Source organism: Dromiciops gliroides, chromosome 5 (assembly GCF_019393635.1).
Source record: "Dromiciops gliroides isolate mDroGli1 chromosome 5, mDroGli1.pri, whole genome shotgun sequence".
NCBI classification, from domain to species: domain Eukaryota; kingdom Metazoa; phylum Chordata; class Mammalia; order Microbiotheria; family Microbiotheriidae; genus Dromiciops; species Dromiciops gliroides.
The window spans coordinates 294,627,018-294,651,881 of NC_057865.1; the positions used below are offsets into that span (position 1 = coordinate 294,627,018).

At 47.0% G+C, this 24,864-nt stretch overlaps 1 protein-coding gene across 8 annotated transcripts in view; it reads left to right on the forward strand.

The window, feature by feature from the left end:
* Positions 1 to 24,864, forward strand: part of SCUBE1 (signal peptide, CUB domain and EGF like domain containing 1) — a 234,040-nt gene that overhangs the window by 27,678 nt on the left and 181,498 nt on the right. For all 8 annotated transcript variants that reach the window (XM_043969294.1, XM_043969295.1, XM_043969297.1 and 5 more), the window contains exon 3: positions 4,197 to 4,325. In XM_043969294.1, coding sequence (XP_043825229.1) covers positions 4,197 to 4,325 — 129 coding nt within the window. The remainder of the gene's footprint in view (positions 1 to 4,196; positions 4,326 to 24,864) is intronic.

Sequence of the window (24,864 nt, forward strand, 5' to 3'; positions counted from 1 at the left end):
TCATGAATGCAGGTCATCACTATGGATGGACACTATGTCAAAGTTGAACAAACTTACTTCTCTATCATGAAGTCTTATACGATCATAACATAAGGTCATAGATTAACATGAGATGATAGATTCAGAACCAGAAGGGACCTTAGAAACCACTGAATACAACCCCTCCGTATTATAGAAAAGGCATCTGAGGCACTGAAAGCTGAAGTGACTTGCCAGGGTCACAGAGTTGGTGAGTTTCTGAGGTATGATTTGACCACAAGTCCGTCACTCTCTCCACTATGCTATGCTTCCTCTAAGCATGGGGGTCATCTTATCAGGGCAAGGAAATACTTTGCCACTATATCTTGTCCTATAATAATGAAATACTTTAATTATTATTAAATAACTAAATTAATTAAATACTTTAAAAAAAGTCAACCACCACCAGATATAGTGAGTTCTTTATTCTCTGCATCTTTTTTTGCATCTTTCAATCAATTGGGTGACTCCTTCAAGGTGGTTGCCTGTTCTCTTCTAATGTTTCTGTCAAGCATACCCTTTTTGTGGTTGCAAGCCATTTTCATAACTGTAGAGATAAGAAAATAGGTTGATGGTGTCTTTTTATCATTTTTAAAAAGCCTGTGATCTTTTCAGTGAGGAACACATTCCTCTCTTTGAACAATCTCAATGATAATTTTCACAGGACTGACAAGATGCAGGCCTAGAGATTTTTTCTGATCCTTAGAACCTCTCAAACCTCTTCAAAATAGAAAGTGTATACAAGAGATAAAGCAAATTTATCTGTCCTGAGGACACCAAGAATCCAAACAAAGTTTAAAAAAAAGATGACCTAACAACAAAGAAAGTTAATATTCTCTACCCTTTTCATGCTCACTCAGCACCCTGTCCCCCACTGCCATCAGGCTGCAGCAACAGGGCTACACAAGCCAACCCCCAGGCTTACCAACAGCATTCAACTCAACACCCTTTACCACCCTTCCTAACGGTGCCTTCAAAATCCAAAAGGCAGGAGCTTGCACAACAGTGCTCTGTGCCACAACAGAGCTCAGCAAGAGAACTGGGGAAGAGGGAACAAGTAGGATGTGTATTGGGGCAGGTGGCACTCTGCTAAGCCTGAGGAAGAACCAGCTGGGGCCACTTATATTCCCCAAGAAGCCACTTGAAGCAGAGACCTTACCTTGTGAACCATGAAGTGCCCAGGGTGGGAGGAGACTGAGGTGGCTTTGAGATTTAGCCTTGAAGGAAGCCATCATCAAAAGGGAAGAGTCAGAAAGTGAGTGATGGAGGACTATAAGGAAAGAAAGAGACCACAATTACCAAAGATCTCAGGAGGAAAGAAACTCAGTTAAAGACTTTGATAACAAGCACATAAATGAACATGGTAGACACTGACAGAAAGGATTGTGGTCTCCAGATCAGGTAAAAGAGTCCAGACATCTATGAATAAATATTGCAAGACAAAGGAAAGTGAATTAATAGTCACTGAGGCAGAGGACTTTATGGGTTCCCAAGAAAGCATGAAACCATACTAGTAGGTTTCTGAATGGTTTAAAAAGAAATAGGAATTATAACAACAGAATCTATGGCTTCACAGCTGAAAAAAAAAATGAAAAGAATAGAAAAACTTGAATCCATAGTGGCAGGTCTCACCAAAGAAACAGAAGAGAGAATAAGTGATTGAGAATGCAAATCCACACAAACAAAGGACACTGGAAAATCAGTCCTCCCAGTGTCCCTTCTACTGCAGATTTCCTCTGGGTGTGGCTAGTTGGGTACAACCATTCTCGCTGACTTGTTCAGGAGTCATGGAGGTAATATATGGCAAAGATGAGACTTGAATAAAGATCTAGTGCTCCCAGTGCAGGTGATCTTGGAACAAGCAGCCTCTCTTAATCATATATGCATATGATGACTCCCTCAGAGTGTTACTGTCAAACAGTCACTAATGGAATACATGGAAAGGGCTTTGTAGCCTTAAAAGACCTTAGCAATATGAGGCAGAGGTGTCAGATATTTTATGGCGACATTGATACCTGCACTTTCCCACCACTGTGCTATCTGCCATATTGTTCCATCCACCTAGAATGCCCTTCCCACTCACTTGGTGTTGTAGAGGGTAGTCTGAATTTGGGATGAGAGGAAAGCTAGCTCTATCGCTCACTATCCCCACAATCTCGGGCAAAACATTTCACTTCTCTATGTCTCAGTGTCTTCCTCTTTAAAATGAGGACCTTGGATGAAAGGATCTCAACTGTCCCTTCAGAATACATTCGATGATCCCATTTATCCCAGTGAATAGGAGTTTTTCAGATCCTTCCCTGAGGGGAGTGGAGAGGAATGGAGGTCTCCCTCCCCTTGTACACATGAGAAGACTTAGGGAACAAAGGAGGAAAGGAAGGGAGTTCCTCAAGGTCACAAAAGGACAAGTGACAGAGCCAAGTTTCAGACGGCGCCCTCTGACTCTAAACCCAGGTAGAAATGCTCCCAGCATGATGAGTCAGCAATGGGTCAGGGCAGCCAAGGCAGCTCATGTGACCTGGGGCTCCACTGAGAGGCACTCAGCCCAGAAAGCCAAAGGGGAGAGATAGCTAGGGGGCTGTCCTCTGGCCAGCGCAGATCACGTGGGGCTCCCCTCTCAGCACCACAGTTTGGAGAGGACAAGAAAAAGCTTGAGAGGATCCAAAGGACAGTCACCAGGACGATGCCACATGAAGCTCTAAGGATGGAACCAGGATTATTTAGCCTGGAGGGAATTGGGATAAAGCAGTGAGGAGATGCGGTCCGAAGAGCGGGAAGCATTCTGCTTTCTCCTTCAATCCATGCTTGTGGATTGATTGATAATGTAAAATGAAGATGAAAAGCCCTCACCTGTGGCTCTGAGGACAGAATTAGGGTCAGAAGGGGCGGCAGTCAGAGAGAAGTAGAGCTTTTTTGTTTTTCTTTTGTGAGGTTTTCCCCTTGTGTTCTGGTTCTTCTTTCACAATGTGAATAATGCGGAAATATGATGTTTAATGTGATTGTACATAGATAACCTATGTCAGATGGCTTGCTGTCTTGGGGAGGGGGGAGGGAAGGAAGGGACAGGGAGAAAAAATTGAAACTCAAAATCTTATGAAAACATGTTGAAAACTATCTCTACATGTAATTAGAAAATAATAAAATACTTTTATGATAAAAAACAAAGAGAAAGTAGATTTTAGTTTGATGTAAGGGGAAGCTAGGTGGCACAGTGGATAGAGCGCTGGACCTGGAGTGAAGGAGACTCATCTTCCTGGGTTCCAAAGTAACCTCAGACACTTCCCAGCTGTGTGACCCCAGGCAAGTCACTTAAAATCCTGTTGACTCAGTTTCTTCATCTGTAAAATGAGCTGGAGAAGGAAATGGCCAACCCCTCCAGTATCTTTGTCAAGAAAACCTCACCTGGGGTCACAAAGAGTAAGAAACAACTGAACAACAGCAACAACAACAAAGAAAAGCTGCCCCAGAATGGAATGGGTGACCCGGGGAGGGTGTGGGTTCCTCTGGAGGTCTTCAAACAAATGTTGGATGACCACTGGTTGGGAATGGTATAAAGAGGATTTGCCTCTGAGCTCCCCCTTCCAATTCTGTGATTCTGTGATGCCAATGATTTCTAAAGATGTTTATCATATCTAGGGACATTTGACTTTTGAGTGGTATCAAAGCCTAAAGCTAAAAGAATACAAGTTATAATGGTGGAGGGTCAGGGATCAATCCATAGGGAATACTGTTGTGGTGGGATAGAGGAACCCTTCCCAGGTATTTGTGAGGTCATAGATGGGAAGCACTTCCTATTTCCCCAATGTCCCCTTGATTGTGTTGCCCAAAGGATCAAATGAGACATTTGTAAAGCAGCCCATAATAGGCGCGTAATAAATGTTTATTCCCTTCCCTTTCCCCAATGGTATTGAGAAAAACAATGACAACCCACAGTATTTTATGATTTACAGAGTGCTTTCATCACTGATTTCCTCCATCTTACAAGTGAAGGAACTGAGGATCGAGGGTAAAATCATTTGCCCAATGTCACACAGCCCCCAAGGGTCAGCGTTCCAAGTCCGGTTCTCTTTGCTGTGGTCCCCTGCACACTGCTCAAGTCTGCAGTCAGTGGAGCTATGCACCAACCCTTTGATGACACTTCCCTTCTCTTCCTCTCCCCTGTGTTCTCTGTGTTGCAGACATAGATGAATGTGAAAATGACTACTACAATGGGGGCTGTGTCCATGAGTGCATCAACATTCCAGGAAACTACAGATGTACCTGCTACGATGGCTTCATGCTGGCTCATGATGGTCACAACTGCTTGGGTGAGTAAAGTCATGTGGCTGAGGAAGAGTCCTCTGGCCAGTCACATACTATGGCTGTCCACATTGGTCCTGGCCTTAGGCTCAAGGTGTCATCATCAGTCTGATAGAAAAGTGTGGAAGTTGGAGCACATGTAATTTGTCAGAATGGCCTGGGAATGCTTGGAAGCAAATCGGGTGAAAAAAAATGGTTTCAAATTGTATAGATGCTGTGATGAAACGATAATGTCATGGCTTTTGACAGATCTATGATGGTATTAGAGTGTGGGGACACAGCAGAGTGTTGTAACTGGCCAAGAATGGGCCCATTTGGGCCCAAGAGGGACCTTAGGACAAAGAGTGTCAGAATTGGGAGGGGCCTCAGAACAGGAAAGGCCAGAGATGAGAAAGACCTTAGAACAGGGAAGATCTAACAATACAATGAATGATCCAAGACAATTCCAAAGGACCAATGATGAAGCATACTATTCACCTCCAGAGAAAGAACTGATATTGATTGAACACAGATTGAAGCATGCTATTTTTTACTTTCTTTCACTTCTTTCTTTTATTTGAGTCTTCTTGTACAAAATGACTAATATGGAAATGTTTTACATAATTTCACATGGATAACATATCTTATTGCTTACCATCTCAGAGAGGAGGGTATGGAGGGAAGGGGAAAGAGACAGAATTTGGAACTCAAAAATCTAAATTAAAATGTTTTAAAACAATAAAAAAACTAGCTCACATTTTTATGAGCACTGGACAGTTAAAAAAAAAGAACATCGAAGTCAGATCTGGGAGAGACCCTAGAACAGAATCTTCTAGATCAACTACTTCATTTTACAAAGCAGGCAATGGAAGCCCAGAGAACAGAATGGACTTAGCCCAACTTGTCCCAGAAGCAGGGGCAGAGCCAATTCTGAATCATAACATATTAAAATCTAGAGGGGGATCATTCTTGTCTTTGGCTGGTGAATTGTGGATGCTGCTCCTGGCTGGCAGGGCCTCCTGGCTCATACCCTGGAGGCAGAAGGTGGCTCCTCTTTGGTTCTCTTTATCCCACTTTCAGCCAAACCACTTTATTCTGATTCATTGCCTTCAGAGCTTCCTCTGGGTGTTCACGCCAGACATAAAGAAACTTGGGGAAAAATGTTTGTTTTTTCTCCTAAGAGAAACTGCAAAGGCCGAGAAGCTGCCTCCAGTTCTGGGCTCCCACCATATTTGAGGAAGAGCAGCAACAAACTAAAGTGTTTCCAGAGGAGAGCAGCCAGAAAGGTGGTGGGGTGTGGGGGTCTGAGACTCCTGCCATCTAAAAATCAGATGAAGGAGCTGGGGACACTTAGTCTGATGGAGAGAAGACAAGGGGCTGGGGAAGGGATGGGGCAAGATGACTATTGCCAGTTGTCTGAAGGATGAATTTGATGGGAGAATATCTACCACAGGCGTGGTATTGCAGAAAGGCAGATTTCTGCTGAAGGCATTTAATTCCATTTAACCGGCATTCATTAACAAACTACTGTGTGCTGGGTACTGTACTAGCCTAGGAAAACAAAGATAAAATAAGGCAGTCCTCCCCTTCAAGGAATTTATAGTCTAATAGTTATGCAGAGGAGCCAATAACAGTGATATCTGAAGCACATCGAGCAGCTTTGGGCAAGACACTAGAACTGGGCAAAGAGATTTGTTCCATGAGAAACTGAGACCTGAAGGCTTGGGAAGGGGGTTTTCCAGGCGGGGGGCACAGCCTGGGGAAATCTTTGCAAACAAGGGGTGGCATGCGGAGGGCGGGGGACATCAAACGCATGAAGGAGAATGTGCAGCTGTAGGGATATGTTGGAGCCAGACTGTAAGGGATGAGTCTGCATTGGAGGCAGTGGGGAGCCCTCGAGGCATCTTGAGCAGGGGAGTGACCTGCTCAAGGGTTGCGCTTTAGAAAGCTGGGGCCCTGCCCAACATCTCGCCCCTGTGCTCTTTCTCCAGATTTCACCATCTCTTGTCTGGCCATTGCCTTCCTCTCCTACCTGGGCTCCTGGGGCGGGGGTGGGGGGCTTTCCCTTCTTCTCTAATCACTCACCACCAATAGGCATGGCTCTCTCAGTGTTTGACAGTGATGTGGCAGCCAAGAAAAGCCACTGGACCATAGGCAGCATTTAGGAAGCCAGAGCTTCTGGGCCTCCCTCTCCTTACCCGCCCTGGTCATGCCCGTCTAGACTACTGGGTTCAGTTCTGGGTGCTGCCTTTTAGGAAGGATGAGGACCAGGGCACCTGGGATGGGGAAGGCCCTTGGGCCATATGGAAATCATCTGAAAAGACCGGAGAAGAGACGACTTTGTGAGGATGGAGAGGGATTCACTTTCTTCTTTTTGGGCCCCAGAGGGCAGAACTAGAGCATGCAGAGTGATGCAGTTAGGCTAAATGGAAGGAAAAATAGAAAACCTCCAACTTGACCCATGCTGGTTTCCCTTTCCCGTGCAGTAAAAGAGCAGCTAGGAGATGCCTCCCCCAAGGCCCACCCCAGGATGCCCATCCCTCCCTCCTGGCACACCGGCTCCACGCTGCTGCTTCACGAGGTGAGAAGTATTTTCACCCTGGAAGCAAATCCCTTTTTGTGCTTCTAGAAAGGAGAGAAGGAGGAAGAGGGTACAGGTTGGGAATCAAAAGACTCAGGAAATCGGGGATGGGATTCTGACTGTCACCGTCACTGGCTGGGGGACCTTGAGCCAGGCATTCCCCCTCCCTCTCATTCTCCTCCTCTAGAAAATGAGAGGACTGGACTCCATCCCATCCCCACTCCCCATTCAGTTCCACAAACCTCTGTCATATGCAAGACTATTGGCTGCTCAGGGTACAACACAACTCAGTCCTTGCCTGCTGGGCGCTTACAGTTATGCATATAGAAAAAGAAGATGCAGTCTAGTGCGCCAGGAGCCGAGGCATCGGCACAGAATGCCCTGGGGATATTGTAGGAGGGAAGCGGAGAAGGGGATCAGGGAAGGTTTCTGGACTAAGAGGTGGGATCTGACCCGAGGCTGTGTCTCGGTGAGAGAATGATTTCAAAGGTATAGATGAGGAAAGAATCTTTAACGATCCTTCCATTTCTAACAACTTCTCTAGGGACTTTAAAAGCTCTTTACTCCAACTCTCCCCCCTCCTCTTTACAGACGAAGAGACTGAGGCACAGAAAGTTAATCACTTGTCCCAGGTTATACAGGTGACTGAGGCAGGGTGCGAATTTAGGTCCTTTTGGCTTGAAATCTTCTTTCCATTTAAATTTCCATGAAATCTTTCTTACCAAGATAAACAGAGGCTGCCTCACGTTTGCAGCGCCCATGATTACCTCCCGCCAGACTTCATGAGGCCCATGTCTAGCTTCCATCTTGCTGCAACCTCTAGGTCCATGCCGATTTTCTAGAAAGTCTCAGCTGGATCCATGGCTGTTGATAGCTAGTCCCCAAAGTGCTGATCATCAGTTCAGTAAATGGTTCAGCCTGAAAAGTGTTTCCAGATTACTTTGGTGAGATGAGGCCAATGGTTTAAGGGCTATTCTTTTTTCCAGCTTCCCCATTTTCCTCTGGTAAAGCGAATGGCATTTTCTCAGGGCAATCTCTGGCCAATGGATTTGTCCTGGAAAGGGGCCAAATTCTTCCTGGGGGGAGCCAGAATCCCTCTCTATTTGACACTTTTATTGGGGGATTTCTCAAATAGAATCGAAAATGGCCCTGTGGGGAATCAAGCAGTCAATGAGCTAGGTTTTCTGCTAAGAACAAATGGGAGTAACAGAGGGGCCCTTTGAAAAAAGAGCAATCACTAGACAAGATGAGTGATCGTTATTTAGCCTGATACAATAAAATTGGTTTTGCATCTTAAATGAAAACCATTTAAAGCCCCAAGATGGGGGCCTTTTTACCCTCCCCTCAAAGTACCAGAGCCGCTGAGTTCACTCGTCCAGATGTGGTCTTTTACTTGGCTCTTGTCATTCACCGGTTGTGAGAGAGCTTGCCCAGGTTGCTGCAGGGGCCTCCCACAGCTGTTTTGTTTTCTCATGGGTCTTAGCTGACTGTAGGTACCAGGTCTCAAACTGCCTCCCCATCTACTTGTAAGCTCTGTGAGGACAGGAGCCCCATCCCATCACTATGCCGAGCACTGGTCAGGCAGTATTGCGGTTTGGGGATGTCGCATTATCTCCCTGCTAGCCTAGAAGTTCAATGAGGGTAGGAATCAAAGCACCTCCGAGCTCATCTTATCCTGATAGAATCATAACACAGACCCACAGAAGCTTAAAGCTAGAAGGGCACTAAGAAAAGCAAAAGATATTAGATCTCCAGAGGGCTGAGAGACCTGAGGGCCCATCTGGTCCACCGCCCTCCTTTCGGAGAGGAGGGAAGTGAGGCCCAGAGAGGGAAAGGGTCTCACCCCCAAAACACACAGGTGGCACGTGGCAGAGCCAGGACGTGAGCCCAAGTCTAGGGACTTCTTTCCAATGTATTCTGGACTCTTAGACCAACCAACCAATCATCAATGAGCATAAAGGCCTGCTCTGTGCCAGGCGCCAGAGGTAGAAAGACAAAGGGGAGGGGGAGGGAGAGCTTGTTCCTCCCAGGCTAACTTACTATTCCTGATAGAAATAGGCATGCATGTAAATAGACAACATAAATACCACGGAATCTCAGGAGTGAGGCCAGGGAGCCAGGAACAGCTGGGTAGTTGGCATTACCTCCCAGCAAACACCATTCAAAGATGGCAGTCCTACTCATCTTTGGTAAAGGGGGGATGGGTTTGGGCCTGGAAGGGGCTAGCCCCACTCCTTCACTTTACAGAAGAGTGAGTACCCTCACCACCCCCCACCCACACTGCCTGGAGGAAATTGCACATTTTTGGACTTTTTCAACATATTGATTGGTTGTGTTGATAATTGGAAAAATCCTAATTGTTAGATGGAATGACTCTGGGAGGGGGAGAGAAAAGATGCTAGAGGAAATGAGTGGTAACTTCGGGGAAGTGACTCGTTCAAGGATCAAACTGGGTAATTGAAGGCAAGTGCTGGGTGAGTGTGCCTGACAGGGAGAAGGTGCTGAGACTAAGGGAGAACTTAAGCCCTGCCTGATAGTGCGTGCACTTGGGGAGACAGAGCCCAGCCAGGCCCAGCCCATCAGGCTGCTGGATAAGTCGATAGTCACTGGGCTAATCCTCTCGAAGCTCTACCCAGATCTCTGGAGAGCCAGCAGAACATTCAGCCCTCCCCGCACCCCCATGGAGCCCCCCACCATTGCCCGTTGTCTGGGCCCTGCTTCTCCTCAGTGCCAGTCTGGTCAGTGTAGGAGCTGCTTAGCCTTCCAGAGGCTAAATGCCTCCTTCTCTTTCTCCCTCTCTGTCTTCCTCCTTCTCCCTCCCATTCCCTTCCCCTCCTGGGGCTTCCTGCAGGGAAGGAACTTGCAGTCGGAGGATCTGCCCTCTTCTTGGAAGGGATTCATGAGATCACAGAAACAGAGCAGCTCAGAGCAGGAGGGTCCTCAGTGGCCAGCAAGTCCAACTGGGACCTGACCAACCTCTGCTGGGTGACTTCCAGTGAGGGTGACCGCCTAAGCAATCCCAACATTTGTAAAGGCCTACCGTGTGCCAGGCACTGCGCTAGGCTCTGGCCAGGCAAAGACAAAATAACGCAAAAGACAGTCCCTGTCCTCGAGAAACTCTCATTTTTGTGAGATGAAACCACATGGACACACAGATAGACAAACGAGAAATATAGACCAAGCATATATAAGGCAATTGAGGTGGTCTAGGGGTCAGGAAGGGTATCAGGTAGAACAAAGATGGGCCATCCTGCAGCCAAACCATATTAAAATGTAATTGGGAAAGATTTAATAAAAGGAACAAAAATACAATAGAACATTGATAATGTGAATATGTGGTCTTCAAAGTCAAAATGCTGCCAACAGGGATTCATCTGTACCATTTCCTGGATTTTCACTGGACACCATTGGCATAGAAGACAGCTAGGGAATCTAAGTACAGAGGCAAGGGAAGTAAGGCATAGTCTAGATCTGGGGGACAGCCTGTCGAGAGCACAGAGAACAAAGATAAAATGTTAAGTATGCAGAACAGTGGCGGTTGGTTTGGATACAACAGGAGTGCGTGGAAGTCATTCATCCACAATCAGCATGGAAGGACAGGCTGGGGTTGAAATGTCAGCATTTGCATTGGATCCTAGAAGCAATAAGGGGCCTGGGAGTGACAGTCAGAGCTGACCTTTAGAGATATTGCTCTGGTGGCTCCGTGCAAGATGGATTGAAGGTAAGAGAGACTGAAGGCTGGGAAATCAATTAGGAAACTACTGCGCTAGCCCAGGGAGGAGATGATAACATCTGGAAGGAGGAGACAGACTGAGAGATGGTGGGGAGAGAGAATCGGCAGAACTCGGCAGCTGATGAGCTACAGTGAGGATGTAGAGGTGAGGGTAGGGGGTGAGAGTGAGGAGGCAAGGATGCCTCTGAGACTGTGAATGGGGGTGACTGAGGGCATGGGGGTGCCTCAGCACAAGGTCCATTTTGAACATGTGGAGTTTGAGGTGCCCAGGTGCTATCCAAGTTGAAATGTCTGTTTCTGGACAGCTCGTTAGAAGCCATTCTTTTCCCTCCATCTGCTCTTTGGAAGGTTCTTTCCATAGTTCCTGGGTCTGCCCCTGGGGTGGCCCTGCCAGTACTTGAAGGTAGCTCCCTTGTTTCTCCTTTTCTGGGCTTTCTGGCCTGATGATTTGGTGGGTACCAGGAGGAAAAGGGAGCGGGGTTATTGGAGCCTTTCTCAGCTCTTTACAATCTGTGGGTGAGCCTGAGTCTCTCCCCTCACTCTACAACTGCTGACTCACAGATACTCCAAGTCAGAAGAGGCTTCAGTGGATGCTTTGTCCAACCACTCCCAAAGTAGGGAGTTAGGCGAGAATATCCCCAACCTCTGCTTAAACGGCACCAGTGATGGAAAACTCACTGTACGCTGAGGCTTCCTGCTGCCAGACATCTCTCCCTGACAAGGTTCTGCTGCTGCTGAACAGACACCATCCTCTCCATCACTTCTATCCACTACTGGGTCAATAATAACACCTGAAAATAACTAGCATTTATATAGCACCTACTGTGTACCACTGTGCACTGTGCTAAGCACTTTACAAATATCTCATTGGATCCTTACAGTAACCCTGGGAGTTAGGTGCTCCATTCTCTTATCTGCTACAGATGAGGAAACTGAGACAGGCAGAGGTGAGGTGACTTGCCCAGGGTCACACAGCTAGATTTGACTTCAGGTCTTCTTGACTCCAAGCCTAGCACTCTGTCCCCTGTACCACCTAGCTTCCTCTTCTAGGCACCAGCTCTATGAAAAGATGATGCATTCATTCAGCACCTACTGTGTGTAAGGAGAACCTGGGCTAAGCTAAGCCCTGGGGAAATGAATGCAAATGGAAAAAATCCCTTGTCCTCAGGATGTTTTCATGTATTAGAGGCTGAAAGGAGAGGACTTGTGAGAGTGGGAGGCAGGAGGAAACGGGAATCATGTTCTCCCCATAGCTTCTCTTCTCCTGGTTAAATATTCTTAGTTCCTTTAACTGAATCTCAGAAAGTATGATCTTTAGTCCTGTCACTCAGTAAAAAAACAATTATTAAGGGCCTACGGTATGACTGCCAGTCAGTAAAAAGCATTGAATAAGTGCCTACTGTGTGCCAGGCACTGTGCCATATTCAAGGGATACAAAGAAAGGCAAAGACAGTCACTGCCCATAAGGAGCTCACGGTCTAATGGGGGAGACAATGCACACACAATTACACACAAACGAGATAGAAGCAGGATACGTTGCAGATAAACAGAGGGAAGGCGTGAACATGAAAGTGGTTTGGGAAAGGCTGCCTGCAGATGCTAGGATTTTAGCCCCGACTCGAAAGAAGCCGGAGACAAGGAGGGATGGCATTCTGGGCAAGGGGCGCAGCCGGAGGAAATGGCCAGAGTCAGGAGATGGAGGGTCTCGTTCAAGGCCGGTGTCACTGGATCACAGGTTGTTTGGGGCAGGGGAGGGCAGAAGGCAGAGGGAATAAGGAGACCTGAGAGGTAGGAAGGGGCCCGGCTGCTTAGCTTTTGGTAGCTTCGAGCCTCTTTGATCTCTGGATGCAGAACTACAGTTGGGGTCTGAGCAGGGCATTGGACAGTGGGACTCTCCTGTCCCCGGCTCTGGATGCTCCAGGGTTGGGCTGGGAGGAGGCTTGGGTTTCAAGAGTGTGAGGAAGTTGCTCCCCACACTCCCCAGATGCCCAACGTCAGCCAGTTGTAGTGCTCATTAATTGAAGATTGCATCATCATGGTCATGATTAAAGAGCCTACTGCCCTCTGCCTGCCTTTTGAAGCAGATTTTCTGGGCTCTCAGGGGACAGCTGGAGGCCACGTGCTGTTTGCCCAGCCCCCTGAATGAAGGCTGCAATTGCCCGTGTTTATTTTTCTTTATACTTAGACAGTTCAGATCAGTTCCCTTCGGAGGGAAGGAGAAACATGGAGCAGTTTTAATGTGGAACTAAACAATCCACTGAGGTCATGCGCTCTGTAAACAGCCAGCATTTTTACGAGGCACTTGAAAGATTCCTTCCTGTTTTCTTATTTATCAGCCTCATTCCTCCCACGGACAGCCTTCTCCTTTGGTGCCCCACTGGGCTGTGCAGGTGACCCCGGGCTCCCTAAGGCCGGCCCAGCAAAGAGCAGGCACTGACAGGTCCTGCCATGTTGGAAAGCCTTCACACATGGGCCACTGGGGGTTTGTCTCGCTGTCACAGCTGGCTCGCTGGGAGGGGCTTGCCATAAAGGATTGGTCCTCAAGGAATGAATTATTTTGGCAATATTTATTATGATTTGGGGCTACTTGTGCCCAACCTGTGGTAGAGCCTTCTGAACTCCTACTGGACTGATTAGCCACAGCCCTGACCCCAACATTGTAATGGCATAGATCCTCTTTGAAAATGAAGGACAGACAACATTTTGTCAAGGATGAAGGGTCAGTCTTGAAGTGATAAATTGTTTTGGCAAAGATGTGCCAGAATGAACAGAGAGCTAGGCTTAAAGGGAAGGAAGGAAGGAAGAAAGAAAGAAAAGAAATTTACATTTATTAAATGCCTACTATTTGCCAGATACTATTCTAAGCCCTTTACAAATGTTATCTCATTTGAGCCTCAACAGCTCTGGTAGGTGGGTGCTATAATTATCTCCATTTTCCAGATGAGGAAACTGAGGTAAACAGGTTAAGTGACTGGCCCGGGATCACACAGCTGATAAATGTCTGAAGCCAGATTTGAACTCAGATCTTCCTGACCCCAGGACCAGCAGTCTCTCCATTGCATCACCTAACTGCTTTCCTAGCCAGAAAGCCCTGGCTTTGACTCAGCTCCTCCAGCTGATGCTTATATGGCATGGACTCAAGGATCTTCAGAACCCTGGTCATGCATCCTCTCTGGACACTCTCTGGCTTCTCAGGGTCCTGACCCCAGGCACACAGGGCTTAGCGGTCCTCCAGATAAGGGAGACACCCGCTTCTCCATTCCTGGGGGTCAGGCCTCTATACATGTAGTCTCTTTTCAGTGGGACTAGGTGTGTGTTTCTGGCCATCACTTTACAACTATGATGTGATGAGAGTGTGTGTAAAGTGCTTCGCAAAGCCTAAAGCCCAACCAGTGCCACAGTGTTACAGCTAAAGCACTGATGGATGTCTTCATTCAGTGAACATCATGCCTGGATCCCAGCCCAACACACAGCCTGTGAGGAAGGCCAGCTCTAAACACAAATCACCATTCATTCTTTTTTTTTTTTTTTTTTGGTGAGGCAATTGGGGTTAAGTGACTTGCCCAGGGTCACACAGCTAGTAAGTGTCAAGTGTCTGAGGCCGGATTTGAACTCAGGTCCTCCTGAATCCAGGGCCAGTGCTCTATCCACTGCGGCACCTAGCTGCCCCACCATTCATTCTTTCACTGAAGAAACGAGTGGCTTCAGCAGGCCTGGCACCAGAGGAGGAGTTGGGCTTATCTAGTGCCTGCCTTGGGAGCTCTCAGTCCCATGGGCACTGGGCTATGCTTTGGGAGGGAGCTTCTACCCGAGCCTGGAAGCCACAAGGCCCAGAGTCAGCCAACCAAGGTCAGGCTGATGGGGGCCAGTCAGTGCTGTTCCAAAGTGCTAACGCATCTTGGGCAGCCTGGTACGGGTTAACCTTCCTCATGGAATCACTTGTGGACTTTTCACAGTTCCCTTGACTGCAGGAAAGAAGCAAGTCAGACCAGCTGGTGACACTTACCACGCCCTCTTGTTTCTGGGTTTAGACTCTTAGAAATCTCATCAGATCTACTCTTTCTCTGAGTCATGGCTCTTTTTTATTATTTGTTTTGGGGGGTTTTGCTGGCTTCAAATAGGGTTAATTTCCTCTTTGTGCCTAACCAGAAGAGGAATTCTGGAGGGCTGGGCCCCTAGCAAGTCACTTTGAGGGCTTATCGCTGTGATGGGCATGGTGATTCTGGGACAGATATGGGATTCGGGAGGCTAAAGATGAGCACTGGATACTGTGCTTATACCAGGTCCTCAGGGGAGCCGCAAGGTAGACAGGAAAAGGCCGAGGGTCAGGAGACCTCAAGATTCAAGGCCCAGAGGGCAGCTAGGTGGTGCAGTGGATAGAGCACTGGCCCTGGAGTCAGGAGTACCTGAGTTCAAATCTGGCCTCAGACACTTAACACTTACTAGCTGTGCAACCCTGGGCAAGTCACTTAACCCCAATTGCCTCACTAAAAAAAAAATAATAATAATAATTGTCTCTCCAGTGCTTAACCCTGTGCCTGGCACATAGTAGGTGCTTAATAAATGTTTATTGAATATTCAAAAGGGGGCAGCTACATGGTACAGTGGATAGAGCACCAGCCCTGGATTCAGGAGGACCTGAGTTCAAATCTAGCCTCAGACACTGACACTTACTAGCTGTGTGACCCTGGGCAAGTCACTTAACCCCAATTTCTTCACCAAAGAAAGAAAGAAAGAAAGAAAGAAAGAAAGAAAGAAAGAAAGAAAGAAAGAAAGAAAGAAAGAAAGAAAGAAAGATTGATTCAAGGCCCAGATCTGAGGACTGGAGAAATCTGTCTTCTGACCTTATTCATCCACTGAAATATCTTTCTCTAAAGTTACTAATGATCTCTTAATCACCCAACTGAATGGTCTTCACCAATCTGGTTTTCTAAGGCCTCTCCTTTCTCAGGCTGACTGCTGGATTTGACACTGTTGGCTTCTCTCCTCAAGGTTTCCATGACACCCCTCCCACCCCTCTTCAGACTCTTCCTCCTTCCTCCCTCCCACCCTCCCAGGCTACTCCTAAATCTCCTTTGTTGTATTATCATCCATGTTCCCTGGGCTACTTCACTTCCCCCTTTAGTCAGTCAAGGAGCAAGTATTAAGCACTTACTATGTGCTAAGTGCTAGGGATTTAAAGAAAGACAAAAACAGTTCCTGTTCCCAAGAAGCTCACAGTCCTATGATGATCTTGGTGATCCTCCATCTTCAGCTCTAACCCTAATTCAACTCCCACCAGTCCAGTTATTCTCTCTATGTAGCCGACTCCCAGATCTATGTATCCACCTCTCTTCTGAACTCCAGTCAAGCATTACCAAAGATCTTTCAGACAGATCAAACTCAATGTCCCAAAGGCATCTCAAACTCACTGTATCCACAACTGAACTCATTGTCTTTCCCCCATGCTTATCCTTCTTCAGAACTTTCCTATTGCTATTTTTTTCTTTTCTTTTTTTGGTGAGGCAATTGGGGTTAAGTGACTTGCCCAGGGTCACACAGCTAGTAAGTGTTAAGTGTCTGAGGCCGGATTTGAACTCAGGTCATCCTGAATCTAGGCCCGGTACTCTATCCACTGCGCTACCTAGCTGCCCCTTCCTATTGCTATTAAAAGTACCATAGCCCTTCGAGATGCCCTGGTTCACAGCTGCCATATATATCATCCTCAGCTCCTGCCTCACATGTCCAGCTGTTAAGTCTTGTTTCTTTTTCCACAGTATCTCTCACATACACACTCCTTTCCACTCATACAACCCCATGCTAGCTCAGCTCCTCAGCATCTCTTGCCTGGACTTTTGCAATAGTTTCCTCATTGGTCTCTGAGTCAAATCTCTCCTCACTCCCATCTATCCTCTACTCAGCCATGGTAATGCTCCTGAAGCCAGAACTGACTATGTCCCATCTCCTAGGAGCAAATGCTCTGCATCTGAGAGCCCTTAACAAACTTTGGCCTACACCAAACCAGCCTCATTGTGTGTTACTTCCCTTCATATCCCTGTACAGGGCAGGCAAAGTGGCCTTCACCTTTCCTGTGCCTATGGCCCCATGCCTGGCCTCCTCTCAGTGACTCTTAATCCCTGTCTCCTCCAAGACCCCTCCAGCAGCACCTTTCTGGGAGTCCTTTCCTTAACCTCACTGCCGCCAGCCCCTCCTCCCCTCAGTTACTTTGTGTTTATTTTGGATTTCCTTCTGACTGTCTTTAGATATATATGTGATCTCCCCTGACAGAATGTAAGCTCTTTGAGGGTAGGGACTTTCTTTTGCTCATGGGGCTTAGCACAGTGCCTAGCACATAGTAAATAATAAAGAAATGTCGTCTCTGTATCTCCAGAGCTCAGCACAACAAGGGCACACAGTAAATGCTTGTTGGCTCATTGACCTGGATTCCAGTCAAGGTCCTGCTCCTTAACTTCTGGGTGACCTTGAGCCAGTCCCTTCTCTTCACTAGACCATAGTTTCTTTATTTGTTAAATGAAAGGGATTGGACCAGGTAACTTCTGAAATCCCATCTGACCCTAAATTTAGAATTCTGTTATTTGTCACTAACTCACTCTGAAAATCTGGGAAACTTGATTAGCTGCATCAGCTTTGGTTTCTTTTGTAAAATCAGGGCTTGGAACCACATGATCTCTAGGGCCTTTTCTTACTCTATAAAGCACAACTCTGTGAATCAGTGGGACATTCAGTCCTAACTATCATGAAATGTCAATGCTAGAGGGAATTTTGAAACATAGAATGTCTAAGCTACAATTAACTTAGAACATGGAGCGTCAGAGCTGGAAAGGACCTTAGAGGTCATCTGGTACAACTTCTTGTTTTACAGGGAAGGAGACTGAGGCCTAGAAAAGTGAAGTGACTTACTTGCCCATGGCCCCCTAGGAAGCAGAAGTAGAATTCAGACTCCTCGGGTTCTCTGAGATTCCCTTTCTTTTGTTCTTTTCCCTGTGCCACACTATGACCTATGACACTGTGACTGAGTTGATGTGTTCTTCAAGATCCCCAGATCACTTCAGTATATTGTCCGGGCCACCTTTGAATTATTTTGTTCATGAATCACTGTAATAATTGAGAACATGGAACAATCCTAATCTATGACCTGGCATTTTAAGGCCCGCTGCATATCTGGAGAGCCATCATCTACTCATAACTTTTTTTGTTTTGTTTTGTTTTGTTTTGTGGGGCAATGAGGGTTAAGTGACTTGCTTAGGGTCACACAGCGAATAAGTGTCAAGTGTTTGAGTCTGGATTTGAACTCAGGTCCTCCTGAATCCAAGGCCAGTGCTTTATCCACTGCGCCACCTAGCTGCCCTACTCATAACCTTTAAAGGTTATTGTCCAGTCCAGTGGATGGCCAGTCAGCTCTCATTATGGAGGAGACTGACCTCAAGTAGTCCAGGCATAGAGAACTATATGGCCAATGCAATGCAACAGACATTTATTCAGTATTGACTCAACAGTTAGTCAGGGAGTAAGGGGTGAGAAACCTGGAAAGGCAGCAGGGGAACAGATCGTGAAGAGCTTTCTAGGTCACATAGAAGATTTTATATTTGATCTTGAAAGTAATAGGGAGCAGCCCCTGGAGTTAATGTGTTTTAAGAAGCTGAATATGACAAATGAGTGGAGGAGGTACTAGGAGAAAGACCAGCCAGCAGGCAGCTGTGAGGTGATGAGGAACTACACTAGAGTAGTGGGTAGTGCTACAGTTGTTGTAGATGGCCACCTCAAGGAATTTACCCAGGAAAGGGAAAAGAGATCTAGGATGAGAGCTAGTGAAGATGGAACGATGAAGTGAGGGGTTTTTGAGGATGGGGGAGACATGGATGTGTTTGTAGGCAGTAAAGAGGCAGCCAATAGACAGGAAGAAAGTAGTGAGAGAGTGGGGATGATAGAGGGGGCAAGCTTCTGGAGAAGACAGGATGGAATGGGATCACTTTTGAACATAGAGGGGCTTGCTCTCATAAGAAGAACAACAGGGCAGCTAGGTGGCACAGTGGATAGAACACCAGCCCTGGAGTCAGAAGTACCTGAGTTCAAATCCCGCCTCAGACGCTTGATACTTACTAGCTGTGTGACCCTGGGCAAGTCATTTAACTCCAATTGCCTCACCAAAAAAAAAGAAGAAGAAGAACCACGTCTTCATGACAAATGGATAAAAGAAGAGATGAGGGAAGAAAGGTATGGCCATCTCTGTGTGTAGCAGTGGTACAGTGAAGAACTAGCTTGTGGGAAATGGTAAGTTGAGGAATTGAGAAGTTAGTGTGTTTGAGAGAATATCAACATGTGTGTTGAAGTTTTCTTGTATGAAGACAGGAGTTGGAGAGGAGAGAAAGACTGTGAGACAGGCTCTGAGCTCACTGAAGAAGAAAGAAGAATATCTGGGAGGTCTGTAAACAATTGCCACCAGAAACTAGATTAGGTGACAAATATGGGTTGAATGAAACTCAGAGGAGTGGAGGAGTGTTGATGGGAGACGGAGAGCCAAGTGACAATAAGGAGCAAGAAATTAATCTCCACACTACCAGCAGTGAGTATGAGTGCAACCAGTGTTGGAAATTCTGTCATCAGAAGGAAGCCAGGTCACAATAACAGCAAGAAGATGGAGGGAGCAAGAAATGAAAAGGTTTAAGGGGAAGCTAGCTTGACTCTGTGTGAGACACTACGCTAGGGGCTAAGTACACAAAGACCAAAACAAACCCCCAAACCCTAACCCCTTCCCTCCAGAAGCTTACATTCTACTGGGGGGGGAACAGGACATGTTAACAGATACTTAAATTGAAGGTAAATTTGTGGTGAGGAGGAAATAGTCACAATTGGGGGAACCAGGAAAGGCTTCCTGTAGAAAGTGACTCCTTGAGCCTGGAGGAGAGCTAGGGACGCTAAAACACGGAGATAAAGAGGGAGCGCATTCCCAGCATGTGGGGCACTGTTCAAAGACGTGGAGTCAGGAAATGGAATCCCGAGTCTATGATGGCAACGTAATTCCCCATTGTTCTTATACATGAATAGAGCCAGTGCCATGGTGATAGAGATAAAGAGCCAGCTGAAACCCTTCTGGAGAGTCCTTTTCCAGTAATTCCTGGGGAGCTCTAAAAGCAGGCCCCGGGGGGGACATCCCCACTCCACTGGACTGGGGCTTACAAGCCTTTGTTTAAGGCAGAGCCTTTAATTCGCTCCATAACACATACTATTGTACTTTTATTGATGTCTTTTGATTTTTACAGTTTTCATGTCCAAATAGATCCTTCCCCTCTCCTCTACCCAACAAGTGATCACTTTTAACAACTGTAAAAAAGAAAGGAGAAAAAAGTGAAATGAATTTACCAGCCCATTAACTACGTCTGAGAGCATATGCAACATTCCTCACCCCTTGTCTCTAACTCTTCTCCGGGGCCAAACTTAATCATTATAATCACACAATATCCGGTTTCTTTTCTATTCTCTCCACGTATCATGTTATAGTTATTGTATATACTGTTTTCCTGATCCAACTGATTGATTCAGTCAAGTTTTTTCAAATGCTTTTGACTTCATCTCTGCCATTTTTACAGCACAGTAATAATTTATACACTGGAGTTTTAGTCAATCCCCAAATGACAGACACCCACTTTATTTGCATTCTTTGCTATCACAAAAGGTGCTACGATAATTTTGGTGTGAATGAGAACTTCCTTTTGTCTTTGATCTCTTTGGGGTGTATGTGTTGTGCCTTCTTCAAACCAACATGTGGCCAACAACTCAGCTTTCATTGCATTGAGTACATCTTGGAACATTTTGCACTAGAGCAGTGAGGAGGGGAACTCTGTCTCAGGCTCTGGGGAGAGAAGAGGGATGAATGATGCTTCTGCACACTGGACCTGGCTGTACTGGTAGCAGAATGTGGAGTGGACCACAACCTTTACATGTCCCATATAACTCATATCTAGGTCCTCACCAACCAAGTCTACAGATGCCTCATCTCAGATGTTTCTGGTATTTGTCAGAGGAGGTGTTCAGCTCCACTTGATTGTTTCTACCAGGATTCTTAACTCTGTGAGCAGAAAGGGACCTCAGAAGGCATCCAGTCCAACCCCAGCCTGAAAAGAAGTCCTTGTGTGCAGCACCCGGTCAGACACCAGAGTGTCCAGCCTTTGTCTCCCTCCAAGGGTGGCCCATGCCCCTGAGGGAGCTTCAGCTGTTTGCCCCTCTGCTCACCATGCACCTTCCCTTTAACTATACGTCCAGGGCTGGTGACATCACTTCCTTTAAGCTGCCAGCCTATGAAATCCACAAGATCAAAGTCTCTCTTCTTCTTCTTCTTCTTCTGTAACACTCTAAGTACAAGCTGACCCATAATAGATATTCAGAGAGTACTTGTGAAATGAAAGAATGAATATTGTTGTTCAGTCATGTCCTACCCTTCATGTCCTCATTTGAGGTTTTCTTGACAAAGATACTGGGGTGGTTTGTTGTCATTGCCTTCTCCATGTAATTTTACAGATGAGGAAACTGAGGCAAACAAGGATAAGTGACTTGCCCAGGGTCACACAGCTAGGAAGTGTCTGAGGCTAGATTTGAACACTAGAAAGATGAGTCTTCCCGACTCCAGGCCCAGTGCTCTATGCAGTGCATCACCAATGAATGAATGAATGAATGAATGAGAGGTGACTAATTAGATCCTCTGGAGCTTACCACACCTGATCCATTGGGCCTATTATGGAAGTATCTGAGGTCTAGGATGAGCCACTATCCAGCATGTTGCCCAGAATAAAAGCCTGAGAAGCTCTTGTATTGTACAACAGTGCTTGGTCCCCTGAGAGGACCTGGCTCAGTAACCTCACTGTTAAGTGATCTGAGAGAAGGTCCCCAGCATGTGCCTCTTTCTGGGGCAAGTTCACGGAAGGATGGAGTTGGGGTGAAGCAAACAAAGAGGCCTGGATGGGCTGGGGTCAGTGCCATGGGAAAGACAGCCCAGAACTGGAGGACTGGAGAGGTCGTCCCACTGGCCTACTTACCTTTTGTGTGGAACAGCATTATCTTGGGCTTCTGTCCTAGAAATAATCTGCAAATGGTAAGCAAAGGGAATCCTCAGGGCACGATAAAGAAGCCACACCGAGAGCAGACTCACAGGACTGTGCACGCAGAAGGAAGAAAACATGCATTTATTGAGCACCTACTATTTGTTAGGCCTTGTACTAAGCACTTTACAAATATCCAATTTAAGCTTCATACAAGCCGGGAGGTGCAGCTGTTATTAGCCCCATTTTACAGATCTTAGGAGACCCAGACAGACAGAGAGCAAGTGACCGGCCCAATGTCACAGACCTACTAGGCAGGATTTGAACTCGGGTCATCCTGACTCGAGGGCCAACACTCTATCCACTGCACCGCACAGCCTCACTCCTAGGAAAGAAAAGAGTGGAAGGGAAAGGCAGCTGTTTCCTGATGAAGATGGGCAGACGAGGGAGGAGGGCCTCCCACATGCCTTGTGCCCCTGGTGCCAGGCTTCTTCAGAACATTCCTGAGAAACCACACTCCAGCCTCGCCGACTAATTAGCCTGCTAATTAAAGCCACCTGTGTCAAACTGGGACTTCTGGCATATCTCACTGTCTGGGAGTTCAAGGACTAAAGAGGAATTCTTCCACAGGCGTATGGCGGAGGCATGAGTGAAGTGAGCAGGGTTGGCGGGGCTCCTTGTCATTGGCTTCTCCCTCCTGCAGGTGTCAAGGACCATTAAAAAAGTCACATATTGTCAGAGCTGGAAGGGGAACTTACACATCATCTGGTCCAACCTTTTCAGGGTGCAGAGGACGAGTCTAAGGTCCAGAGAGGGACAACTTGCTCATCTCACCCATCAAACTCATGGTGGTCCAAATCAGAATGCATGTCCTTAGTTCCTCCTCCTCCTCTTCTTCCTTCTCAGCTCTTCCTCCTCCTCCTGCCCCTCAGCTATTTTTGCTCCACCTGGGTGCTGCTTTTCCCAAGAGCTGTCCTTGGCCTGGCACCTGACTGCTTGTATGTCTTGTTTAGTTCATTTCCTGTTGACAGGAACAGATCAGTTCTACCGCCATTCACTAAGGTGCTGTGCTTGGCTCTGGGGGTACAAAGATGAAACATGTGCTGGCTGATGGGGTATATGACTTATGCACCAATAACTGTGATATAAAGTAGTGTGGCAGAGACAAAGGTGAGATCCAAACAAGGTGCTTCAGGGAAACTGGCTGGCATCACTTTCAGCTGGGGCATGGTGAGTTGTATAGCAGGGAAGGCTTCCTGCAGGAGGTGCCCCTTGAACTTGGGATTGTCCTTGAAGAGAGAGAAGGGTTTCAATGAAGACCTCCTTCCAGGCATAGGGTACACCACCAACACACACTCAGGTGAGCCTAGGCTCCCTAAATCATAAACTACAGTATCAATGTGAGATATTATTACCTTCTCTACCTCAAAGATCCATGATCTTACCAGGGTGGGGATTAGCTCATTCCCACTCCAGCTCCCATGATGGAAAGCACAGTCCGCCCCATGACTCTGTCTACAATCTATAAGAGATTCCTTGGCTAAGAAATGAGCCAGCCTGTAGCTAGGCTCAAATGAGCCTTGTCTGAGGCTGGTCTGAAGATGGCTCTTGGTCAATCCATCATTAGCCCAGGTTGTCAGGCCCTGCCATACGGTGGCAGGGCTGAGAGTGAGCAACAGGGAGTCCAGGGCCGGCAGGATGGAGGCGAATGAGGAGTGCAGAGAGTGAGCTACCCCACACAGAGCCAAACATGCCATGCTGCACCAGTGGGACACTAGAAAGTGCTATGGAGCCCATATAGCTTCTGGGGAAAGAAAGCACGCTCTTCCCACTAATGTGGGAAAAATCTGGCTATGCGGGGCCTAGTTTGAGTTGGCTGTTGTCTATGTGCTGGCTATCCTATGTGGATTGGCAGCTCAGGCAGCCAATGAAAGAGGAGATTCAAAACATGACCTGCTGTTGTGCAAATGTTGGCCCCAGAGCAGAACGGGCCCTCAGGGAGCTGCCTCCTATATGACACTATCTCTGAACTGGAAAGGCAATGAGGACACTGGGCCCAATCCCTCCCTCAGCAGGCATCCCCTCTAGAGTCTCCCTGAGAAGTGGTCAGCTAGCCTCCTCTGAAAGATCATCAGGGCTAGGGAGCTCACTACTTCTTTTTTTTTTTTTTGGGGTGAGGCAATTGGGGTTAAGTGACTTGCCCAGGGTCACACAGCTAGTAAATGTCAAGTGTCTGAGTCTGGATTTGAACTCAGGTCCTCCTGACTCCAGGGCTGGTGCTCTATCCACTGCGCCACCTAGCTGCCCCGAGCGCACTACTTCTCGAGGAGCCCACTCCACATTTGGACAATGTCCCCTGTTAGGAAGTGATTCCTTGTTGTTCTTCAGTCATGTCCAACTCTTCATAGCCCCTTTTGGGGTTTTCTTGGCAAAGGTACTGGAGTAGTTTGCCATTTCCTTCTCCAGCTCATTTGCAGATGAGGCAAATAAAGTTAAGTGACTTACCCAGGCACATACAGCTACTAAGTGTGTGAGGTTGGATCTGAACTCAGGTCTTCCTGACTCCAGGTTCAGTGCTCTATCTGCTATGCCACCTTACACAATCCTTATAACTTCCCCCATTGCTCTTCATTTTTCCCTCTGGGGCTACACAGAATAAAGCTAATTCCTCCGGTATAGATGCAGGAAGAGAGGTGCCATTTCTCCCTGCCAAGCCTTTTTCTCTTCAGGCCAATTATCCCCAGTTCCTTCACGTGGTCTTCATGTGGCCTGGTCTCCCCAGTCCCTTAACCATCCTGGTCTTGCCCTCCCTTAGCAGGAAATGGGGGGAGAGAAAGTGAGTCCAACTTTTGGTGATGTCTTGGAGAGAGTACCAGACTTGGAGTTAGGAGTCCTAGCTGGGCCACATCCTCTTGTGGGAGGATGGGACAGTGCCCCTGGATGCCCCCATTCGGTCACACCCCTGGACCTGTCCCAATAGGACCCCGACAGAATGTGGCCTGATGAAAAGCTATAATTTAGTGACGAGGGGAAAATAAATATCTCACTATTTACCCAGGCAGATTCAGCTGTGTTAGTAAACATGGAGGAAAAATATGGATGATTATTTGGAGTAGGAGGGGCAGAGAAAGAAAGAACAGTGAGACATCTTCATTCATGGCCTCAGGTTTGTCGTGCTGAGCCAAGGTCATAATTTTTAAAACTACAAGGAAAATATGCAT